The 25,207-nt window shown below is 52.6% G+C and overlaps 1 protein-coding gene across 7 annotated transcripts in view; it reads right to left on the bottom strand.

Annotated features, from left to right (window-relative positions):
- The window catches only part of CADM1 (cell adhesion molecule 1), a 544,514-nt gene extending 539,388 nt beyond the window's left edge, over positions 1-5,126 (bottom strand). For 5 of the 7 annotated variants that reach the window (XM_073602399.1, XM_073602401.1, XM_073602405.1 and 2 more), the window contains exon 1: positions 4,975-5,124. In XM_073602399.1, the coding sequence (XP_073458500.1) occupies positions 4,975-5,050 (76 nt within the window). In that variant the 5' untranslated portion in view covers positions 5,051-5,124. Of the gene's footprint in view, positions 1-4,974 lie in introns of all 7 variants that reach the window. The other 2 variants (XM_073602402.1, XM_073602403.1) reach the window with 2 other exon arrangements.
- Positions 5,127-25,207: the final 20,081 nt, after the last annotated feature.

Below are 25,207 nucleotides of genomic sequence, written 5' to 3'. Positions count from 1 at the left end.
TCAAATAAATGCCAAAAAAAAAGAAGGAAACCAGTTTCACAATACAGGTTTCTAGCTTGAACGTCTCCGCTCTAAATCTTCAGTAGCATTGTCTTTAGTAAGCTTATGAGCCATAAGTGACAGCTGCTGTGTACAGTTCATGCCTAATGTACCCCAATGGTCCTTTTTTAGTTCCCTCTACATACTGTGTAATTATACAAATTAGCATCACCCTCCCTCTACCCAATGTGAAGATGATGACTTTGTGTAAAAAGTGGATAGGGAGTTCAAAGCACAATTACATGAATGCGTCAGACAAGAAAGCCATTTTACGACACAGAACTGACTATCAACTCCACTACCACAATTTCCACACTTGTTGCTGTTAACGTCAGACTTATCGTGTGCTGCAAACACAACAAAGCCTGGCGATTTTTTTGGTTTTCTTGCATGTTATATAGTGCTATTAGATTCTAAATAAAGCACAGCAAATTTACGCTAGTCTAAAAAAAGCAATACAGAAAAAGATGCACAAGGACACCCCTGTATGATTGAGATGGGCATTTTCTTTTGGAACGGCTGAGGTGGAATCACTGCAGAGATTAGTGGCTTGTACTTCCAATGCAATTCTTCATTTTAAAGAAAGAATATCAAGTAGGGTGAAATATAAAAAGCAGAATCACCAGTGTTAGCAGGGCTAGACAAATCCCAGGAGACTACTAGCCAAGGTTACTTAAAAACTACAGCTGGCGCCCTATTTGCTGTCAAATGAGCTGGGTCCTAAAGAAAAAAAAAAAAAAAAAAACGTGCTGGCTCCTGGATGGGACAATCTGGCTCCTGAATTCTAAGTTCCTTAGAAGAAGGACAGATGGGGGGGGGGGGGGGGGGGGGGGGGACACTTCATGGTACTAATTAGTTGACCTTCAAAAGCACTCAATGAAATCTAACCTACAGCCAACAAATCAAAGTTGGTCTACAGAAGCTTACAGGATCTTTTAATTGTTGTACATAACAATTTAAAGAGGCATAGATGTCAGGAACATACTATTATCAGGCCAATTTTATTTTAACAAACATTATCCATCACGACTGCTCTAATTCAATCAGCTGTGGACTCATTAGCAGGCAGTGAGAAGAATAGGAGCCTGCTTTAAATAAGGATTGCTGGGGACATTTGAGGGATACCTAGCGTGACCTGACAATGGTATCAGATACATTATTTACTATGGGATTACACAGACAGAGGGGGCATGATGAGCGAATAGTATGGAGGGTACAGTAAGACTGGAAGGAGCATTTTACAGTCATGGCTAAAGGGTGGGAACTGGCGTTGCAGAGCGAGCATCGCTGTGATGGACAGGGAGCGGGAGAGAAGTATTTTTTGTGTTTTTGTTCTCCAAATGCAAACACTGCCCTCTTGATTCAGAACGGTGCCAGAACAGTTTCAGCTTGATTCGAGAAGAACATGAATAACCCAGATAAGGCTTCATAGTAGCAGAGACAAACCTCTGGTGAAATTTTTTGCTCAAAAATCATTGCTACAGGCAAGGCAAAAAAATGCAAAGCTCCTCTCTATTTCATACCATACAGATTTTAGAAAAAAAAATAAAAAAAAATTATATTATATTAATATATATATATATATATATATATATATATATATATATATATATATATATATATATATATATATACACACACACACACACACACACACACACACACACACACACACACACACACACATGAAATTCAGCTGGAGCACACATTTACTATGCGAACATCAAGATCAACATAGGAGGAATTAGACATGTAATGAAAAGGGAGAGCAGGGGAGTCAGCTTTCTAAACACTAACTAAACATCCCCTCGTACTGGAATTAAAGGATTCAAAATGAACAATACTAGGATTTAAAGCTCCCATCCATCTCCCTCCACCCCAACAGAAAAGCAGCCTCTTGCTGGATCAAGTCCTCCCCATGCCCCCGGGGGAAGGGGGGTGGTCTATGCAACAGTTTGAAATCATTCAATAAAGGTTTCCTGATACAAACTAGCCATGGTTGGTGTTAGAGGACCGATGGAAACCGAAATACGGCACAACAGCCTCATGAACCCTTCTTCATAGTTATACGCCCTCAACTAGACCCTAAATAAGTACATGGGTGCTGCAAGCCAATTAGTAAAAGAAGAAAAAAAAAAAATGATTACATTAGATCAGAGATATCACAGCAGCTAATTGGCGTGCACTTCTAAACCAAACCAGCCTATGCAGTGCCTGAGCACTGAGCTACATTCTACGCAGTTATTTATTCATCACACTATCAACATACTGTACCTGGGGGGGGGGGGGGGAAGAAAACAGGATATGGATGCCACAATGTTCACATATCCAGTCTACACATCTAATCCAGGTGTAGGGCTACCCAGATTATACTCCTAACCCCACAAATCCATCTCTCGGGTACTGTTGGATCGGACACATGGGTACCACCCAAGCGTGTTTGGGGAACCCGTACAACCCAGATCTGATTCAGAAGCTTGTAATATTAAAACATAAAAATGCAATAGATTGGCCAACACATAAAACCCACATCAACAACGAGATGCAACAAGTGGTTCTTTGAAAGACAGGGTTAATTATTATGCGCTTCTCGGTTTTCTTCATCTTCATCCTCTTCACTCATACCCTTCTGTTTACCCAACTCTCTCCCTCCAATTCCCGCTTACCCTCCCATTCCTCTCCCCCGTTCCCCTTTGTTCTTCTCCTTTCATCTTCTCTCTCATCTCCCTGATCCTTCCATCTCTCTTTCATGTGAAATCTCTCTCCTCTCTGGCTATCCTCCTTCTGCTCACACTCCCCCCCTCCACCGTCCTCACTCCTTTTACCTCTCAATCTGCACTTCTTTCTCTCTTTTACCCTGCTGGCTTTATTTCTTTGCCCCTACTTCAGCCCAATAAGATGGTAGTACATCACATCGACACGGAACCTGAAAAACCAAACACATCATCCTTCACAGGTAACACTTTACCTCCAGCTTTAACTTTGCTTTTCCACAATACTCATCCCATTCATTTCCAGCTCTACATGTTATATAGGATATCCTAGGTTCTTACTGCTAAAGCCCTATTTCAAAAGTAAGTGCATCAGCTCCACGTTATCGAACCCTATTTCCCCATTGCTGGAGACTTCCCATGCCATAAACTCCTTTCTGTGCAAAATCTCTCATCCTTTGCAATGCAGTACTCTGTCCCAATGTTTCCTACGCAGTACCAGTGTTCCCCCTATTCCCTGCACAGTACAACTCCCGCACCCCACGTTCCTTGCACAGTACACCCCCCACATGGTACACTACCCGCACCCCATTTACCATCTACAGTACACTACCTGCACCCAATCTTCCCTGCAGAGTACACTTCCCGCAACCCCATTTTCCCTGCAAAGTACACTAGCTGCACAGTACACCTCCCGCACCCAATTTACCCTCTATGGTACACCTTATCTGCCATTCACAGTACACTACCCGCACCCCATCTTCCCTGCACAGCACATTTCCTGCACCCCATTTTCCCTGCTCGGTACACTTCCCACACCCATCTGCCATTCATAGTACACTACCGGGACCCCATCTTCCCTGCACAGTACACTACCCACAACACATACTGGCTGCACCCCCTCTTCCCTGCATTTCATGTGCCCCTCCTCCCACACAATCCTCTGTATAATGCCAGCTGTCCCAAAGACTAACCTCCTGGTACCCCCATCCCCAAAGTGTACCAGTTCTGGCTTCATCCCCATCCCTGAGCTACTTCCATCATTTCCTTCCAGATATCCTACATCCCATCCCAATGTTCCTCTCCACCCTCTAGAACCCTCATGTAACCCAATCTCATGTCCCCATCCCATCACAACCACTGATCTGCCCCCTGTACCCCCTAGCCATGGACCCTCTCAGCTCCCATCCATGGACCCTCTCAGCTCCCATCCATGGACCCTCTCAGCTCCCATCCATGGACCCTCTCAGCTCCCATCCATGGACCCTCTCAGCTCCCATCCATGGACCCTCTCAGCTCCCATCCATGGACCCTCTCAGCTCCCATCCATGGACCCTCTCAGCTCCCATCCATGGACCCTCTCAGCTCCCATCCATAGACCCTCTCAGCTCCCATCCATAGACCCTCTCAGCTCCCATCCATAGACCCTCTCATCCATGGACCCTCTCAGCTCCCATCCATGGACCCTCTCAGCTCCCATCCATGGACCCTCTCAGCTCCCATCCATGGACCCTCTCAGCTCCCATCCATGGACCCTCTCAGCTCCCATCCATGGACCCTCTCAGCTCCCATCCATAGACCCTCTCAGCTCCCATCCATAGACCCTCTCATCCATGGACCCTCTCAGCTCCCATCCATAGACACTCTCAGCTCCCATTCATGGACCCTCTCATCCATGGACCCTCTCAGCTCCCATCCATAGACACTCTCAGCTCCCATTCATGGACCCTCTCATCCATGGACCCCCTCATCTCATGTCCATGGACCCCCTCATCTCATGTCCATGGACCCCCTCATCTATGGATCCCCTCATCTCATGTCCATGGACCCCTCATCTATGGACCCCCTCATCTCTCGTCCATGGACCCCCTCATCTCATGTGACAGTCCCAGCTCCTGCTAATGTCATCTCCCAATGATTCCATGTCCCCCCCATGGATGTGACAGTCCCAGTTCCAGTGATTTCCTCCTCTCTTCTCCCATTCACGTTCCTCTCTTCCCTCCATCTCTCCTCCAGGCTGCTCCCCCTCTCCTCTCCATTCCTCCCTCTCCTCTCCATTCCTCTCTTCTCCTCCAGGCTGTGACTTTCCCTCTCCCGCATTCCTCTCTCCTCCACCCCTGCTGCTTTCTCTCTATTCCCGGCTCCGTGCTCTCCTTCCTCCCCAGCATTGGCTCAGCCTGCCTGGAAGAGTGTCAGCGGCTGCCCTCCTCCCGATTCCCGGTACCTTGCTGGAGTAATCCGGCTCGGAGCCCACTGATCAGGAGAAAGAGGCGGAGAGCGGCTCCGGGCTGACTCGCCATGTTCGGCACCTGCTTCACTCTGCAGCCTCTGCTCGGTGATAATCACATGCTAATCATATGCTAATACATTCAGTAGGAGGTCGGGCCACCGACAAAAACACGCCTCCTTCCCGCCCAGCCCCCGTCATAGGAGGAAGGCTGTGTAACGTCACGGCGCTCTATGAACTTCTGCGACCACGTGTGGGATACAAAAGTAACAATCCGAGGAGGCGGGAGAGGAGAGAGTATGTAGAGGGGGAGGTATGGGAGCAGGGAGAGAGATGGGGGAGACACGGGAGAGAGATGGGGGAGACACGGGAGAGAGATAGAGGAGACACAGGGAGATAGAGGAGACAGTGAGAGAGATAGGGGGGACACGGGAAGAGAGATAGGGGGGACATGGGGAGATAGATGGGGGGGACACGGGGAGAGAGAGGAGACAGGAAGAGAGAGGGGGGGACACGGGAGAGAGATAGGGGGGACACGGGGAGAGAGATAGGGGGGACACGGGAAGAGAGATGGGGAGACACGGGAAGAGAGATGGGGGGACACGGGAAGAGAGATAGGGGGGACACGGGAAGAGAGATAGGGGGGACACGGGGAGAGAGATAGGGGAGAGAGATAGGGGGGACACGGGGAGAGAGATAGGGGGGACACGGGGAGAGAGATAGGGGGGACACGGGAAGAGAGATAGAGGAGACAGTGAGAGAGAAAGGGGGGACACGGGGAGAGAGATGGGGGGACATGGGAAGAGAGAGGAGACAGTGAGACAGAAAGGGGGGACACGGGAAGAGAGATGGGGGACACGGGGAGAGAGATAGGGGGGACACGGGGAGAGAGACAGTGAGAGAGATAGGGGGGACACGGGAAGAGAGAGACAGCAAGATAGGGGGGGACACGGGAAGAGAGATAGAGGAGACAGTGAGAGAGATAGGGGGGACACGGGAAGAGAGATAGAGGAGACAGTGAGAGAGAAAGGGGGGACACGGGAAGAGAGATAGGGGGGACACGGGGAGAGAGATAGGGGGGACACGGGGAGAGAGATAGGGGGGGACACGGGGAGAGAGATAGGGGGGGACACGGGAAGAGAGATGGGGGACACGGGGAGAGAGATGGGGGGACACGGGGAGAGAGATAGAGGAGACACGGGGAGAGAGATAGAGGAGACACGGGAAGAGGGATAGAGACAGTGAGATAGGGGGGACACGGGGAGAGAGATAGGGGGGACATGGGAAGAGAGATAGGGGGGGACAGGGGAAGAGAGATAGGGGGGACACGGGGAGAGAGATAGGGGGGACACGGGAAGAGAGATAGAGGAGACAGTGAGAGAGATAAGGGGGGACACGGGGAGAGAGAGGGGGAGAGAGTGAGGGGGGACACGGGGAGAGAGATAGGGGGGACACGGGGAGAGAGATGGGGGACGAGGAGAGAGAGGATACACAGTGAGAGAGATGGGGACAGGGAGAGAGATAGGGGGGACACAGGGAGAGAGGTAGGGGAGACAGATGGGGGACAGAGAGAGATGGGGAGACACAGGGAGAGATAGAGGATACACAGTGAGAAAGATGGGGGACGGGGAGAGAGATGGGGGAGACACAGGGAGAGAGATAGAGGATACACAGTGAGAGAGATGGGGGACAGGAAGAGAGATAGGGGGGACAGAAGGAGAGGTAGGGGAGACACGGGGAGAGAGGTAGGGGAGACACGGGGAGAGAGATAGGGGGGACACGGGGAGAGAGATAGGGGGGGACACAGGAAGAGAGATGGGGGACAAGGGGAGAGAGATAGGGGGGGACACGGGGAGAGAGATAGAGGAGACACGGGAAGAGAGATAGAGACAGTGAGATGGGGGGACACGGGGAGAGAGACAGGGGGAGAGAGATAGGGGGGACACGGGAAGAGAGAGGAGACATGGGAAGAGAGATAGGGGGGGACAGGGGAAGAGAGATAGGGGGGACACGGGAAGAGAGATAGAGGAGACAGTGAGAGAGATAAGGGGGGACACGGGGAGAGAGAGGGGGAGACACGGGGAGAGAGATAGGGGAGACACGGGGAGAGAGATAGGGGGGACACGGGGAGAGAGATGGGGGACGAGGAGAGAGATAGAGGATACACAGTGAGAGAGATGGGGACAGGGAGAGAGATAGGGGGGACACAGGGAGAGAGGTAGGGGAGACAGATGGGGGACAGAGAGAGATGGGGAGACACAGGGAGAGATAGAGGATACACAGTGAGAAAGATGGGGGACGGGGAGAGAGATGGGGGAGACACAGGGAGAGAGATAGAGGATACACAGTGAGAGAGATGGGGGACAGGAAGAGAGATAGGGGGGACAGAAGGAGAGATCGGGGAGAGAGGTAGGGGAGACACGGGGCGAGAGGTAGGGGAGACACGGGGAGAGAGGTAGGGGAGACACGGGGAGAGAGATGGGGGGAGAGAGATAGGATGGACATGGGGAGAGAGAGAGAGGGGAGACACGGGGAGAGAGATGGGGGGAGAGAGATAGGATGGACATGGGGAGAGAGAAAGGGGGGAGACACAGGGAGAGATAGGGGGGACAGGGAGAGAGAGAGATGGGACGGGGAGAGAGATAGGGGGGACGGGGAGAGAGAGAGATGGGACGGGGAGAGAGATAGGGGGGACGGGGAGAGAGATAGGGGGGACGGGGAGAGAGAGATAGGGGGGACGGGGAGAGAGAGATAGGGGAGACACGGGGAGAGAGATAGGGGAGACACGGGGAGAGAGATAGGGGAGACACGGGGAGAGAGATAGGAGGGACACGGGGAGAGAGATGGGGGGAGAGGGAGAGAGATAGGAGGGACACGGGGAGAGAGAGGGGGGGACGGGGAGAGAGATAGGGAGACACGGGGAGAGAGATGGGGGGACACGGGGAGAGAGATGGGGGGACACGGGGAGAGAGATAGGGGGGACACGGGGAGAGAGATGGGGGGACACGGGGAGAGAGATGGGGGGACACGGGGAGAGAGATAGGGGGGACACGGGGAGAGAGATGGGGAGACACAGGGAGAGATAGGGGGGAGGGGAGAGAGATAGGGGAGACAGGGAGAGAGTTAGGGAGGACAGGGAGAGAGTTAGGGAGGACGGGGAGAGAGATAGGGGGGACACGGGAAGAGAGAGAGAGGAGACAGTGAGAGAGATAGGGGGGACACGGGAAGAGAGATAGGGGGGACACGGGAAGAGAGATAGGGACACGGGGAGAGAGATGGGGGAGAGAGATAGGGGGGACACGGGGAGAGAGATAGGGGGGACACGGGGAGAGAGATAGGGGGGACACGGAGAGAGAGATAGGGGGGACACGGAGAGAGAGAGATAGGGGGGACACGGGGAGAGAGATAGGGGGGACACGGGGAGAAAGATAGGGGGGACACGGGGAGAGAGATAAGGGGGGACACGGGGAGAGAGATAAGGGGGACACGGGGAGAGAGATGGGGGACAGTGAGAGAGATAGGGGGGGACAGGGAGAGAGATAGAGGATACACAGTGAGAGAGATGGGGACAGGGAGAGAGATAGGGGGGACACAGGGAGAGAGGTAGGGGAGACAGATGGGGACAGAGAGAGATGGGGGAGACACAGGGAGAGATAGAGGATACACAGTGAGAGAGATGGGGGACAGGGAGAGAGATAGGGGGGACACAGGGAGAGAGGTAGTGGAGACAGATGGGGGAGACACAGGGAGAGAGATGTGGGACGAGGAGAGAGATAGAGGATACACAGTGAGAGAGATGGGGGGACAGGAAGAGAGATGGGGGGACAGGAAGAGAGATGGGGGGACAGGAAGAGAGATGGGGGGACAGGAAGAGAGATAGGGGGGACAGGAAGAGAGATAGGGGGGACAGGAAGAGAGATAGGGGGGACAGGAAGAGAGATAGGGGGGACAGGAAGAGAGATCGGGGAGAGAGGTAGGAGGGACAGGAAGAGAGATCGGGGAGAGAGGTAGGGGAGACACGGGGAGAGAGGTAGGGGAGACACAGGGAGAGAGGTAGGGGAGACACAGGGAGAGAGATGGGGGGGACAGGGAGAGAGATAGGGGGGAGAGGGATAGGGGAGACACAGGGAGAGAGATGGGGGGACAGGGAGAGAGATAGGATGGACATGGGGAGAGAGATAGGGGAGAGAGAGGGGGGACGGGAAGAGAGATGGGGGAGACACAGGGAGAGATGGGGGAGACGGGGAGAGAGATAGGGGGGACGGGGAGAGAGATAGGGGGGACGGGGGGAGAGATGGGGACGGGGAGAGAGAGATGGGGGGACGGGGAGAGAGAGATGGGGGGACGGGGAGAGAGAGATGGGGGGACGGGGAGAGAGAGATGGGGGACACGGGGAGAGAGATGGGCGGGAGAGAGATAGGAGGGACACGGGGAGAGAGATAGGAGGGACACGGGGAGAGAGATGGGGGGGAGAGAGATAGGGGGGACACGGGGAGAGAGATAGGGGGACACGGGGAGAGAGATAGGGGGGACACGGGGAGAGAGATAGGGGGGGACACGGGGAGAGAGATAGGGGGGGACGGGGAGAGAGATGGGGGAGAGAGATAGGAGGGACACGGGGAGAGAGATAGGGAGACACAGGGAGAGATAGGAGGGAGGGGAGAGAGATAGGGGAGACAGGGAGAGAGTTAGGGAGGACGGGGAGAGAGATGGGGGGGACACGGGGAGAGAGATGGGAGGGACACGGGGAGAGAGATGGGAGGGACACGGGGAGAGAGATGGGGGGGACACGGGGAGAGAGATGGGGGGGACACGGGGAGAGAGATGGGGGGACACGGGGAGAGAGATGGGGGGGACACGGGGAGAGAGATGGGGGGGTCGTGGAGAGAGATAGGAGTGACACGGGGAGATAGGGGGAGACACAGGGAGAGAGAGGGGGGACGGGGAGAGAGATGTGGGGGGCACGGGGAGAGAGAGATGGGGGGACGGGGAGAGAGATAGGAGGGACACGGGGAGAGAGAGGGGGGACGGGGAGAGAGATAGGGAGACACGGGGAGAGAGATGGGGACAGGGAGAGAGATAGGAGGGACACGGGGAGAGAGATGGGGGACACGGGGAGAGAGATGGGGGAGAGAGATAGGGGGGACACGGGGAGAGAGATAGGGGGGACACGGGGAGAGAGATGGGAGGGACACGGGGAGAGAGATGGGAGGGACACGGGGAGAGAGATGGGGGGGACACGGGGAGAGAGATGGGGGGGACACGGGGAGAGAGATGGGGGGGACACGGGGAGAGAGATAAGGGGGACACGGGGAGAGAGATGGGGGGGAGTCAGGGAGAGAGATGGGGGGGAGTCGGGGAGAGAGATAGGGGGGACACGGGGAGAGAGATAGGAGTGACACGGGGAGAGAGATAGAGGGAGACACAGGGAGAGAGAGGGGGGACGGGGAGAGAGATGTGGGGGGCATGGGGAGAGAGATGTGGGGGGCACGGGGAGAGAGGTGGGGGGGCACGGGGAGAGAGGTGGGGGGGACACGGGGAGAGAGGTGGGGGGAACACGGGGAGAGAGGTGGGGGAGACACGGGGAGAGAGATGGGGGACATGGGGAGAGATATAGGGGGGACACGGGGAGAGAGAGATAGGGGGACGGGGAGAGAGAGGGGGGGACGGGGAGAGAGAAGGGGGGACACAGGGAGAGAGAGGGGGGATGGGGAGAGAGATGGGAGGGACACGGGGAGAGAGAGAGATAGGGGACGGGAGAGAGAGAGATAGGGGGACGGGGAGAGAGAGGGGGGGACACAGGGAGAGAGAGATGGGAGGGACACGGGGAGAGAGATGGGAGGGACACGGGGAGAGAAATAGGGGAGAAACGGGGAGAGAGATGGGGGGGATGGGGAGAGAGGATAGGGAGAGAGATTGGGGGGACACGGGGAGAGAGATAGGGGGGACACGGGGAGAGAGAAGGGGACAGGGAGAGAGATGGGGGACACGGGGAGAGAGATGGGGACAGGGAGAGAGATGGGGGGACACAGGGAGAGGAGGGGATGGGGAGAGAGCTAGGGGGAGACACGGGGAGAGAGCTAGGGGGAGACACGGGGAGAGAGATAGGGGGGACACGGGGAGAGAGATGGGGGGGACGGGGAGAGAGATGGGGACAGGGAGAGAGATAGGAGTGACACGGGGAGAGAGATAGGAGTGACACGGGGAGAGAGAGAGGGGGGGACACGGGGAGAGAGATGGGGACAGGGAGAAAGATGGGGACACGGGGAGAGATATAGGGGGAGACACGGGGGAGAGAGATGGGGGAGACACGGGGAGAGAGATGGGGGAGACACAGGGAGAGAGAGGGTGGATGGGGAGAGAGATAGGGGGACACGGGGAGAGAGATGGGGGGACATGGGGAGAGAGATGGGGGGGACATGGGGAGAGAGATGGGGGGACACGGGGAGAGAGATGGGGGGGACACAGGGAGAGAGATGGGGAGGGAGAGAGATAGGGGAGACGGGGAGAGAGGGGCGGGGAGAGAGATGAGGGGGGCTGGGAGAGAGATAGGGGGGACACGGGGAGAGATAGGAGTGCACGGGGGAGAGAGATAGGGGGAGACACGGGGAGAGAGAGGGGGGATGGGGAGAGAGATAGGGGGGACACGGGGAGAGAGATATGGGGGAACACGGGGATAGAGATGGGACACGGGGAGAGAGATGGGGAGACACGGAGGGAGATGGGGGGACAGGGAGGGAGATAGGGGGACACGGGGGGGGGGGAGAGATGGGGGAGACACCAGGGGAGAGAGATGGGGGGCACGGAGAGAGATAGGGGGGGACACGGGGAGAGAGATGGGGACAGAGAGAGAGATAGGGGGGACACGGGGAGAGAAATGGGGGAGACACAGGGAGAGAGATAGGGGAGACACAGGGAGAGAAATGGGGGAGACACAGGAAAGAGATAGGGGGGATACGGGGAGAGAGAGGGGGGGACAGAGAGAGAGAGGGGGGGACGGGGAGAGAGATGAGGGGGACACGGGAGAGAGATGGAGACAGGGAGAGAGAGAGGGGGAGAGAGATAGGGGTAGACACAGGGAGAGAGGGGGGGACACGGGGAGAGAGATGGGGACAGGGAGAGAGATGGGGGGAACATGGGGAGAGAAATGGGGACAGGGAGAGAGATAGGAGTGACACGGGGAGAGAGAGGGGGACGGGGAGAGAGATAGGGGGGACACGGGGAGAGAGATGGGGGAAGGGGAGGGAGACACAGGAGAGAGATGGGGGACACAGGGATAGAGATAGGGGGGATATGGGGAGAGAGATGGGGACAGGGAGAGAGATGGGAGTGACACGGGGAGAGGGATAGGGGGGGACACAGGGAGAGAGATATGGGGGAGACACAGGGAGGGAGAGGGGGGATGGGGAGAGAGATAGGGGGGACATTGGGAGAGAGATAGGGGGGGGACACGGGGAGAGAGATGGGGACAGGGAGAGAGATAGGAGTGACATGGGGAGAGAGATAGGGGGGAGACACGGGGAGAGAGATGGGGGAGACACGGAGAGAGATGGGGGAGACACAGGGAGAGAGATGGGGGAGACACGGAGAGAGATGGGGGAGACACAGGGAGAGAGAGGGGGGACGGGAAGAGAGATAGGGGAGGACACGGGGAGAGAGATAGGGGAGGACCGGGGAGAGAGATAGGGGTGAACACGGGAAGAGAGATGGGGGAGACACAGGGAGAGAGATGGGGAGACACGGAGAGAGATGGGGGAGACACAGGGAGAGAGAGGGGGACGGGAAGAGAGATAGGGGAGGACACGGGGAGAGAGATAGGGGAGGACACGGGGAGAGAGATAGGGGAGAACACGGGAAGAGAGATAGGGGGGACACGGAGAGAGAGATAAGGGGGACACGGGGAGAGAGATAAGGGGGACACGGGGAGAGAGATAAGGGGGACACTGGGAGGGATGGGGGACAGGGAGGGAGATAGGGGAGAAAGATGGGGGACAGGGAGAGAGGAGTGACACAGGGAGAGAGATAGGGTGGACACGGGGAGAGAGATGGTGGGGACAGGCGAGAGATGGGACAGGAGGAACGAGATATAGGGGTGACCCGGGGAGAGAGATATAGGGGTGACCGGGGAGAGAGATATAGGGGTGACCCGGGGAGAGAGCTATAGGGGTGACAGAGGGAGAGAGATAGGGGGACACGGGAGAGAGATGGGGGGACACATGGAGAGGAGTATGGAATTACAGACTGGCTTTGTAGCAAGGGATAAAGATGGAAGTGTATATATAGCCAGAACCATGTATACACTGGTCAGCAAGAACATTATGACCATTGTCAGTCAGTGTTGCCAACCTAACATTGAAATTTACTGACACAACACCCAAAATTTACTGGCATAGCCAAGGTTTTACCGGCGTTTCCAAAGGTTACAAAATCACAGTTTTAAGTGAATAGGTCAGTGTTTTGGCTACAAACAAGTACAATATGCGATTAGCAATGTGATTTAACCACATCAATACTGGGCACTTTCACCGCCTTCCTTCCCAGACTAATTTTCAGCTTTCAGCGCTCTCACACTTTCAATGACAATTGCGCGGTCATGCAATGCTGTACCCAAATGACATTTTTATCATTTTGCTCACACAAATAGAGCTTTCTTTTGGTGGTATTTATTCATGGCTCCGTTTTTTTTTTTTTTTGCGATATAAGCGCAAAAAGGGTGGAAATTTGGAAAAAAAACAATATTTTCTTTCTATTTTAAAAGAAATCAAATAAAATCGAATTTTGTCATGAATTTAAGCCAAAATGTATTCTGCTACATGTTTTTGGTAAAAAAAAATCCAGTTAAGTGTACAATAATTGGTTTGTATGATCACAGACAGATGTACGCAAATGATCATGTACAGATGTGCGCAGGTGATCACGGACATATGTGTGCAAATAATCATTGGGAAATATGATTTTACTGTTACATATGTGGAGACAGGTGTTTTGGGGACATGTGTGTTAACTTTGTGTGTTTACACTGTGGGGACTCTAGACTGGTGATCAGTGAGTAAAAAACAGCTCATACTCACTGATCACCAGCCGGCTGCAGCGATACGCTCTCCTCTCCTCACTGACAACTTTTGTGTGAGGAGAGCCGATTGCCTAGCAACCAGCTATGTATTTACATCACATGACGGCTGTGATTGGACACGGCCATCATGTGATCAGGAGGGCCAATCACAGAGCCCTCCTGCCGATCGGAGATGTACCGTGTCCGGGTGACACGAGCGCATCGGGATCGCGCCACTGCGCGGGCACGCGCGCACACGATCTTCCTCCTTCTGAGGGACATTCCTGAACGTCCACTCAGGAGAGAGCGCCCACCCAGCCGTTTATGTACAGTGGCCAGGTGGGAAGTAGTTAAGGTCAATATAAAGACAAAAAGCATTTCTTATTTCTCCAAGCGTCTTCCAGGACAGCCCATGAGACCTTGGGCTCCTCCTACCAGGACAGGAAACACGTCACCCCCACCAGATAAAAGGGCGGTCCTCCAGGCCCATGTCAGTTATTTGTGTTTCCTCCGGACGGGGGGTAACATGTTCATGGAACCTGCTCCCATAGGCCTTATAAGCAGGGGCTTTGTATGGCCTTTTTCTGGGGCATATCACTTACCTCTTCCTCTGCCAGAAGCAGCACACCGCTGGGGAGGTTGGCTGTGTTGCTGTTCTCTGTCCTCAGTGCCTGGAGAGGGCCAGGGCCGGTGTGAGGTCGTGCCCCTAGCGCAGTGCATTGCACTCTAGCTCAGCTGAGCTTCGGTTGTCCTTCCCTGCCGACAGCCTGGCTGATCTGAGCAAGGAATGGAGGAAGCCGCAGCGTTCGAGGGGGCGGAGCTATTGCGCTCCAAGCTGGCCCACAGGAAGTGCCTGGAGAGGGTTACTTCCGGGGCATATGACATCATCATCGGGCGCCGGAGACGAGGTTCCAGTCTTCATAAACGGCGCGAACAGAGAACGCTGGCTGCTGGTGTTTCTTGGTGTTAAGCAGCCAGGCTGTGGATGACCAAGAGGGGCAGAATGGATCCTCCTGCAGTACCTGCACAGGCAGCGGATGCAGTTCCCAACACCAGCACCTCACAGGTAAGCCTGGGGTGTTCTGTCACCACCTTACTATCCCTGTGAGTGTTCCCTCCCCCTCCCCCCTCTGTAGTAGTGGGTGTAAGGGGACACATTTCCTCCCTCCTGCACGTGGTGTTACGGAGTGATTGTGTGGCTTTAATTACATTGTGGGTCATTTATTTTGTCTTGCAGACCAAGACTCAGGACAAGGCCCAAGCGCAGCCACTTAAAAGGAAATGTGCGGTTTGCGCAAACAAATTGAGCTCCTCATGGAGCAAAGCAGTTTGTCGCACCTAGAAGGCCTAGTAAAGGATGACCCGGTTGCCTCTTGCCAGAAGATGCTTACTTCTGTTAGGGATGAGCTTGCGTCCACCTTCAGTTCCTTTAGAACGCTTATTGACAAGCTCCAGACTCCAGCAGAGAGTCCGTCTTCACTGAAGGCGTCAGTAAGCACTCCGCAGCAGGCAGAGAGTGAAGACTCTGAGGCTGAGGTCAGATCTACCCGTTCTTCTCTGGAAGAATCAGGGTCAGATACAGAGCCCAGAGATAGAGAATCCACTCGAGGCTCAAGATTTAAGTTATCTGTTGAGGATGTAGATGACTTATTAAAGGCTATCTATACTACCCTTGAATTAAAAGAGGAAGAGGTTCAGTTATCCAAACATGATCTTATGTATAAAGGATTACATAAGAGAAAATCAAGAGTGTTTCCAGTTCATAGTTCTTTGGTTGATACTATTAAACTGGAATGGGATAATCCTGAGAGAAAACCATTCTTCTCCAGTAACCTAAAAAGGAGGTTTCCTTTTGATGAGGACACTGCGCAGCCATGGAATAAGAATCCTAAGTTAGACGCACCTCTTTCAAAAGTTTCAGAAAACTCGGACCTGGCGTTTGATGATATGGGTACGCTTAAGGATCCGATGGACAAGAGGGGGGATATCTTTCTCCACAGAGCCTGGGACTCAGCAGTTGGAAACCTGAAACCAGCTCTGGCTTCCACTTGTGTGGCCAGAAATCTGGAGGTTTGGTTGACTCAGATTCAGTCACATCTGTCAGCAGGTACCTCCAGAGAGCAAATTTTAAAGTCTTTTCCTCTCCTATTTCAGGCAGTGGGTTTTTTGGCAGATTCTTCCGCTGAGTCGGTAAGAATGTCAGCCAGGACTTCGGCTCTAGTGAACTCGGCCAGGAGAAGCCTTTGGCTTAAGACCTGGTCAGGGGACTCGGCCTCCAAGTTGCGCCTTTGTGGCCTTCCTTTAACTGGCGATCATTTATTTGGCCCAGGTCTACAGGAGGCACTGGAACGCACGGCTGATAAGAAAAAGGCGTTTCCAGAGAAAAAGAGAGTTCAGACAGCCAGAAAATTTTTTCGTGGCCAAAACAGGCAACAGAGTCCTAGAGAAAAGGACAGCAGGCCGAAAAAGCATTGGACTGGGCGCAAAGGGGGAGTGCTATTTAACCCTCCTCAACAGCCCGCCAAGCCGCAGTGACTTGTGTTCCCCGGTGGGAGGGAGATTGAGGGCCTTCATCCCACAGTGGGCAGCAGTCACTCTGAGCCCCTTCGTCCTGGACCTAGTGACCAACGGGTACAGGCTGGAGTTTGTTCACCAACCACCAGAACGTTTGTTGGTCACATTTCCTCCACAAGACCGGGAGAAAGCAAGGGCTCTGGGTCTCCAGATCGGAGACTTATTAGATCAAAAAGTCCTGATTCCTGTTCCTCGATCGGAGCACGGCAAGGGATTCTATTCCCATGTATTTGTGGTCAGAAAGCCAGCAGGAAAGTTTCGACTTATCCTGAATCTCCAGACCTTAAACAAGTCCATCAGATACAAGCATTTCCGTATGGAGACGGTTTTTACAATCAAAAACCTACTATACCCAAACTGCTTTATGGCCACGTTGGACTTAAGGGATGCTTAACTTCACATCCCTATCCATCCAGCCTTCCAAAAGTTTTTGAGATTGGCAGTGAAAACGGGTATGGGGACCCGACATTTTCAATTTCAAGCCCTCCCCTTCGGTCTTTCCTCAGCCCCACGCATCTTTACGAAGGTGTTGGGGGAAGTGCTGGCTCCTCTAAGATTAAAGGCAATAATGGTTATCCCTTACTTAGACGACCTCCTGATAGTGGCAAAATCATACCAAAGGCTGTTGGAAGATCTCCAGGCTGTACAGGACTTCTTACAGTCCCTAGGCTGGCTAATAAACAAAGAAAAATCGTCCTTGATTCCGGCCCAGAAAGTAACTTATCTGGGTTACGATTTTTGCTCCGTGAACCAAAGAGTTTTTCTTCCTCAGGAGAAGATTACCAAAGTGTTCCAGACTATGTCAACATTGCAGACCAACCAGTCGGTCTCTCTGAGACAGGTGTCGAGGGCAGTGGGTCTTATGACCTCATGTTTTCCCGCAGTACCATGGGCGGGACTCCGTCAGCGTCCGTTACAAAGGTTTCTTTTAAGAAACTGGGACGGGGACGTAAGGTCCCTGGAGTCAAGGATCTGGCTTCCCGACAGGATAAAAAGAAGCCTGTGGTGGTGGAGAGCTGGTCAGCACCTAGCAGGAGGTCTCCCATGGTCCTTTCCCATTTCCCGAAGGATTACCACGGATGCGAGTTCCTGGGGATGGGGGGCCCACCTCAGCAATGCAGTAGCACAAGGAAAGTGGTCCCCAGAGGAGGCAAGGGCCTCATCCAATCAAAGAGAGCTGCTTGCAGTCCAGAGAGCCCTCCAGTCTTTTCAGGTGGAGATCAGGGGTCACAACCTCCAAATCCTGTCAGACAATATAGCGACAGTCGCGTATATCAACAAGCAGGGAGGCACGAGAAGCCGGAGGCTTCAGTCCATTGCCCAGGAGATCCTTTCATGGGCAGAGGGGAATCTAGCCTCCATTTCTGCTGTACACCTGAAGGGGAGAAACAATTGCCTGGCAGATTATCTCAGCCGTCACAGGATAGACTGAGACAACTGGTCCCTTCATCCCGAAGTCTTTGCAGACCTCACCAAGAGATGGGGTTATCCGGTAGCGGATTTGTTCGCAAACCGAAACAACCGCAAGATGGAGATATTCTTTTCCATGAACCCGGCAGACCAAGCCTTGGGGATCGATGCTCTGGCGAACCCGTGGCCTCCAGGCCTATGTTATGCCTTTCCGCCAATCAGGCTGATTCTAGAAGTCCTCCGGAAGTTTCGGCTGGAAGAGACAGATCTGATTCTAATTGCCCCGTTTTGGCCCAAGAGGCCATGGTTTTCCCTGCTACAGTCTCTGGTTTCAGAGCCTCCATGGAGTCTTCCGAAAAGGGAAGACCTATTATTGCAGGGTCCAGTATCACACCCTCAGGTGGTTTCCTTAAACTTGACAGCCTGGTATCTGAAGAAAAGATACTGAGCGCCCAAGGGTTCTCTGACAAAGTAGTCAGGACTCTCGTTAATTGCAGGAAGCCAGTTACTAGAGCCATATATTCCAAAGTTTGGAAAAGGTTTAACTCATGGTTATCTGAAAATGATAGATTAACTCATGATATTCCGTCTATTTTGGATTTTTTCCAAGAGGGTGTCGACAAAGGTCTTTCTGTTAGTACCTTAAAGGTACAGGCGGCAGCTATTAGTGTGTTCCTCCAGTTTTCTCTCCTGGAAAATCCCACTATAGCCAGATTTTTCAAATCTATCTCTAGGGCCAGACCAGTAGTAGTGAGAAGTTGTCCAACGTGGGATCTGTCCCTAGTACTTCAAACTCTGGTAGAATTTCCGTTTGAACCTCTGGAAAGTATGTCAGTTAAATTACTTACATTAAAAACTGTGTTCCTTATAGCTGTTACCTCAGCTCGTAGGGTAAGTGAGTTGCAGGCCCTATCAGTTAGGGAGCCCTTCCTCACGATTTTTGAGGATCGAGTTGTGTTACGAACCGATCCAGGTTTTTTGCCCAAGGTGGCAAGTACATTCCACCGATCTCAAAACATTGTATTGCCAACCTTTTGTAGTTCGCCACAGGGCGACTTAGAAAGAAAATTTAGTTTTCTAGATGTAAGAAGGATTCTCTTGGTCTATCTTGAGGTCACGAAGACCTTTAGGAAAACTGATGCCTTGTTTGTCCTCTTTTCTGGAGTTCACAAGGGGAATAGTGCATCTAAAGCCACATTGGCTAGATGGATAAAGCAAGCCATCTTGGAAGCTTACAAAATTAGGGAGGTCCCTACACCTTTTGTTACTGTGCACTCAACTAGAGCCTTGTCTACGTCTTGGGCTGAGAGGGCTGGTGCCTCACTGGAACAAATTTGCAGGGCTGCCACTTGGTCCAGTTACTCGACCTTCATTAAACATTATCGCCTGGATCTCCTATCAGCTCAGGAGCAGGCGTTTGGTCGTAAGGTCCTTCAGGCAGTTGTCCCTCCCTAGACTGGTAAGTTCTGGCTCATCGTCTCATGGGCTGTCCTGGAAGACGCTTGGAGAAAAGCTGAGTTAGACTTACCGGTAACTCCTTTTCTGAGAGTCTTCCAGGACAGCCGGATTCCCACCCGGTATTGTCTGAAGTTATGTGTATTATGCATATGTTTTGCAGGGTCCTACGGTTCTTGAGAATACTGACATGGGCCTGGAGGACCGCCCTTTTATCTGGTGGGGGTGACGTGTTTCCTGTCCTGGTAGGAGGAGCCCAAGGTCTCATGGGCTGTCCTGGAAGACTCTCAGAAAAGGAGTTACCGGTAAGTCTAACTCAGCTTTTCGAATATAGTAAAGTGGAGTTCCAGGCTAACATGCAACAAGGTCCTAAACAATACAGCACCCCCTCGTTTTTGGACATCTGTTCATTTTCAGGTGGACTTCCCTCCTACCGCGGCGGGGCGGGGTTCGTCATTCCCATGATCGCATTGTGCCCTTCTCCTTCCCCCTGCTGTCTTCTGGGACCTGTGTGTGTCCCAGAAGACGACGGGACCAACAGAAAGCACAGCATGAAGGCTTCACTGCCAGTTTCCCTGACTAGAAATGTCAGCTCCTGCACCCGGAGCCAATGGACGGATTGGCTTGGGGTGTCGACATTGCGGCTCCCTGGACAGGTCAGTGTCCTTATAATAATAGTCAGCAGCTACGGTATTTGTAGCTGCTGAGGTTTAATTCCCCCCCCCCAGGCAGGAACTCCGCTAAACCACCTCACCCCCGGAAGGTTTTACCCCCTTAATGACCAGGCCATTTTTTGCGATATTTATTTTTTGCGCTATAATTTTGAAAAAAAAAAAATTTTTTTTTTTTTTTTTACTTTCTGCTATAATACTTATCCAAACAAAATATAAAAAAACAAACAAATGTATTCATCGATTTAGGTCAATATGTATTCTTCCACATATTTTTGGTAAAAAAAAATGCAATAAGCATATATTGATTGGTTTGCGCAAAAGTTATAGCGCCTACAAAATAGAGGATACATTTAGGGACTTAATTTTCCCTCTTTCGTCTTTCAGGACAGCACACTTGAGAGACCTCGGCTCCTCCCCTCTTAGGAAACACCGCCTCCACCAGACTTTTAAGTCGCCCCTTCCCTTCAGCCCGTCAGTTTTGGTGTTTCCTCCAGAAGGGAGACATCACTAGGAACCTGGGCTATTTCAGCTGGTGAGGCTGAGGCCGGTACGATCTTGGAAGGGAGAGACAGAGGTCTCTCATACACAGCAGCATGGATGGGGAGCCTGGTTACCTGCTGTGGCATTGCGCTCCCTGTCCTTCCTTGGGGAGCGTGGAGGCCTGAGGGTTCGTTTCTCCACTGCCTGGGGAGGGCGATGCGGAAATGTCCAGATCCCCCCTCACTCTGAGAGTCAGCATGGAGCTCAGCGCTGGGTCGGATGACGGGTGACAACATTTCCAGCGGGGAGGGCACTTCTAGTTGACCCGCGGCTTCCTGTTCCGGCCGCGGGACGGATAAACGAACAGCGCGACGGCTGGTGCGGGCTCCATTAAGGCTGGAGTGTCAGCCAGAGGAGCATCCTGAGGCGGACCACTCCCCTGGCCAGAAGGATGTCAGAGACGGATGGTTCCCGTTCTGTGCCGGGTGACGCCAGCACCAGCCACACTAAGGTAAGTGGAACCCTGGGGTGGTGTTCCCTTACCTTATTCCCACTTAGCTCCACGGGTGTACCCCCCTCTTAGTGGTCAGAGGGGAGGAGAGGCACGTCTGGGACCCTGGTGGTGGTAGTTGGTCCTGGGGGGCGCACTCCTGGTGTTGGTCACATGGTTTTTATTTTTTAAAAAAAGACTGTTGCTGATGCTGGCGCTTGTTTTGTCGTTTCAGGACAAACCTGCGGAAAAGACAAAGCCCTTACATGTGTCCAAAAGAAAGTGCCCATCATGTAGGAGTACTTTAGGAGAGTCCTGGGGGAAGGTTTTGTCCAGTAAATGCATTGAAGGCTTAGTTAAGGAACACTCTATGGAACAGAGCTCTGACCTGGCAGCTTCTGTTAAGGAGCTTTCCAGCACTTTTCAATCTTTCATAGCATTATTTGAAAATTTTCAGCCTATACAGCCCCCAGCCGGTCCTCTGCCAGCACAGCAAGATGTCGCACCTGGTCCTTCAGGTCCCTCAGTCAGTGAGGAGTTACCGGGGGGGTTTCCAGAGAGGCTTTAGAGGATGAATCATATGGTGCATCCTCAGACGGAGAGAAGGTGGACGGCGAGTCCTCCAGATCCTCCCCATATAAACTCTCCTTGGAGGAAGTGGAGGAGCAATCCACACCACCCTAGGTATCCAAGAGGAGAAAAAATCTCTGTCTCTAAATGACCGAATGTACGTGGGTCTTGGAGAGCAGAAGAAAAAGGTCTTTCCGGTGCATGAGGTCCTAGTAGATACCATTAAAAAGGAATGGTGGGACCCAGAAAGGAAACCTTTCTTTTCTAGAGCATTAAAATGCAGATTCCCTTTTTCAGAGGATGAAGCTGCTGTATGGAACAAGTCACCTAGACTGGATGCAGCCTTTTCTCAGGTATCCAGAAAAACAGACCTGGCGTTTGAAGATATGGGGGTGTTAGCAGACCCCATGGACAAACGGATTCTCTATTTAGAAAGTCCTGAGATTCCTCTCTAGGCAACCTTAAGCCTGCCATGGCGGTCACAGGGTGGCACGTAATATGGAGCACTGGCTAACACATATAAAAGCTCATATTGAAGCTGGGACTGCTAAGGAGACGATTCTCTCCTCCTTCCCAATGCTCTTGAAGGGGATCGCATACATTGCTGACGCCTCAGCAGAATCGGTCCGCATGTCTGCTAGATCTTCTGCTTTGGCCAACTCAGCAAGGCGAGCTCTTTGGTTAAAGACCTGGCAGGGGGACAATGCTTCAAAAATCAAGCTTTGCGGAGTCCCTTTCACGGGGGGACTTGCTGTTCGGTCCAGATCTGGAGGCGGTTCTTGATCGAACGGCCGATAGAAAGAAGGCCTTCCCCTTAAAGAAAAAGTTGGGAGAACAGCCTAAAAAGAAGACCCGCTCACAAAGGAAGTTTAATTTTCCTAGAGCAGAGTCTCAAAAGAAAGTCTGGACCAACAAGGACAGAGGGCGCGGGGGAGCGATTTTTCGCCCTCCTGAACAGCCCCGAAAGCCCCAATGACAGGTTAACCCTGGTGGGAGGAAGACTGGGGGCCTTCCTCCCACAGTGGGAGTCAGTTACCTCCAATCAGTTTATTCTAGGCATCATAAGGAGGGGGTACAGATTAGAATTCTCAAGTCCCCCCCCCCCCACACAGGTTGCTGGTTATGGACTTGCCAAGGTGCGCGGAGAAGGCAGCGGCATTAATAGCCTCTCTGGAGGACCTAGAAAGGCAGGATGTAATATCACGTGTTCCATCCGGAGAAATAGGCAGGGGTTGCTATTCCCACATCTTCGTGGTTCGAAAGCCTTCAGGGAAATTCAGGCTCATCCTGAACCTGAAACCCCTGAACCTATCAATCTCCTACAAAAAGTTTCGGATGGATTCCATTTTTCCTGTAAAAACACTACTTCCTCCAAGTTGCTACATGGCTTCCATAGATCTAAGGGACGCCTATCTGCACATTCCGATTGCCGAGGACAGTCAGAAATTCCTCAGGCTGGCGGTAAGGTCCAGGGAAGAAGTAGTGCATCTGCAGTTCCAAGCCCTCCCCTTTGGGCTCTCCTCTTCGCCCCGGATATTCACCAAAGTTTTGGTGGAAGTTCTAGCTGTTATGCGTCTTCAGGGAATTTCAGTAATCGCATACATGGACGATCTGCTCCTTTTTGCTCTCTCCCCGGAGCAGCTGGTCCAGGATTTGCAGTTAGCAAAGAGTATTCTGGAACATCTGGGATGGCTCCTGAATTTGGAAAAGTCCAGCCTGGTTCCATCCCAGAGGATTACATTTCTAGGTTACACCCTGGACTCAACCCAGAGGAGAGTTTTCCTTCCCGAAGAGAAAATTACCAAAATAGACGGAGCATTGGTAGTTCTGCAGGGCAATCACCAGATCACCATAAGAAGAGCCATGTCAGCCTTAGGGTTGCTGACAGCTGCCCTCCCAGCAGTAAAGTGGGCAGGATTGCACTTCCGCCCTTTACAGTGGTTCATTTTGAAAGTTTGGGACCGCACTCAGAAGTCTTTGGACTCGGCAGTCTTCATTTCATGTACGGGTGAAAAGATCCCTGTGGTGGTGGAGAAAGGCAGCAAACCTATCGCAGGGTCTGGAGTGGGTTCTGCCTGTGTCCAAGATTATGACAACAGACGCAAGTGGCACAGGTTGGGGAGCACACCTGGGGGCGAGTCTGGCGCAGGGTTCCTGGGGAATCGAGGATGCGGTGCAGTCCTCGAACTGGAGAGAACTGAGGGCCATTTTTCTGGCCCTCAGGGCTTTCCAACAGGAGCATCAGGGACATCATGTGCAGATCCGCTCAGACAATTCCTCAGCAGTTGCTTATGTGAACCAACAGGGGGGCACCAGAAGCGGTCCCTTTGGGGTCTGACGGAAATGATTTTCAGGTGGGCGGAGGTCACGGTACTCTCACTATCAGCTGTTCACCTGAAGGGGGAATTAAACCAGAGAGCAGACTTCTTCAGCCGGAGGAAGTTGAGGGAAAGCGATTGGGTCCTCAGTCAGGTCATCTACAAGATGATTATCGAGAAATGGGGGATCCCATGTGTGGACCTTTTTCGCTTCAGGGGAAAACACAAAGGCCCCTCTCTTTTTCTCCCTACACCGCTGGGATGGGGCAATAAGGGTGGACGCTCTGTCTCAGAGCTGGCATTTCTCCAAATGCTATGCCTTCCCCCCTCCGGTTCTGTTGCCTGCAGTCTTGAGAAAATTCCAGTTAGAGAACACGACCCTGATCTTGATAGCTCCACACTGGCCCAGGAGGCCATGGTTCTCGGTCCTAAAGAAACTGGCGGTGGAACCACCCTGGATTCTACCGGTCAGGGAGGACCTACTCTATCAAGGCCCAGTCTGCTGCCCTCAGGTGGAGAGGTGGAATCTGGCTGCCTGGCTACTGAAGAGGACTTGCTGAGAAGTAAGGGGTTTTCCGAAGGATTGGTAACAACTCTTCAAAATTCTAGGAAAGAAGAGACGCGCAGAATCTATTTGAAGGTCTGGAAGAAATTCAATTCTTGGTGTGCAGAGAGCTCCTTTAATGTTCACAGTTCAGTAGCAGTGCTAGAGTTCTTACAGAGTGGGGAAGATAAGGGGTTGGCATTTAGTACCTTGAAAAGTCAGGTGTCAACTTTAAGTGTATTCCTTGAACAACAGCTAGCAGTAAATCCCTGGATATCCAGGTTTTTTAGAGCTTTAAGAAGGCAGAGACCAGTCAGCTCTCGCCCCTTTCCGGTATGGGATCTGTCCTTAGTATTGCAGGCCCTCACGGAGGGCCCTTTTGAACCTATTGAGTCTTGTACGGTGAAGTTTTTAACCGTCAAGACGGTTTTCTTAGTAGCCATCACTACTGCAAGGAGGGTTAGTGAGCTACAAGCCCTCTCTAGGAGGGCACCTTTCTTTCACGTTTTTCAAGATAGGATTATTTTAAAACCGATCTGGCCTTTTTTCCAAAGGTGGTTTCGGAATTTCATAGAAACCAGGAAATTTGTTTACCCACTTTTTGCTTAAATCCTGGGAAGGAACAGGAGCAGGTCTTCCACAAATTAGATGTCAGAAGATGTG

The sequence above is a fragment of the Aquarana catesbeiana genome, linkage group LG10 (assembly GCF_042186555.1).
Source record: "Aquarana catesbeiana isolate 2022-GZ linkage group LG10, ASM4218655v1, whole genome shotgun sequence".
Classification (NCBI taxonomy): Eukaryota; Metazoa; Chordata; class Amphibia; order Anura; family Ranidae; genus Aquarana; species Aquarana catesbeiana.
The sequence above is the reverse complement of the archived record's forward strand: the minus strand, read 5'-3'. Positions and strand labels throughout refer to the sequence as shown.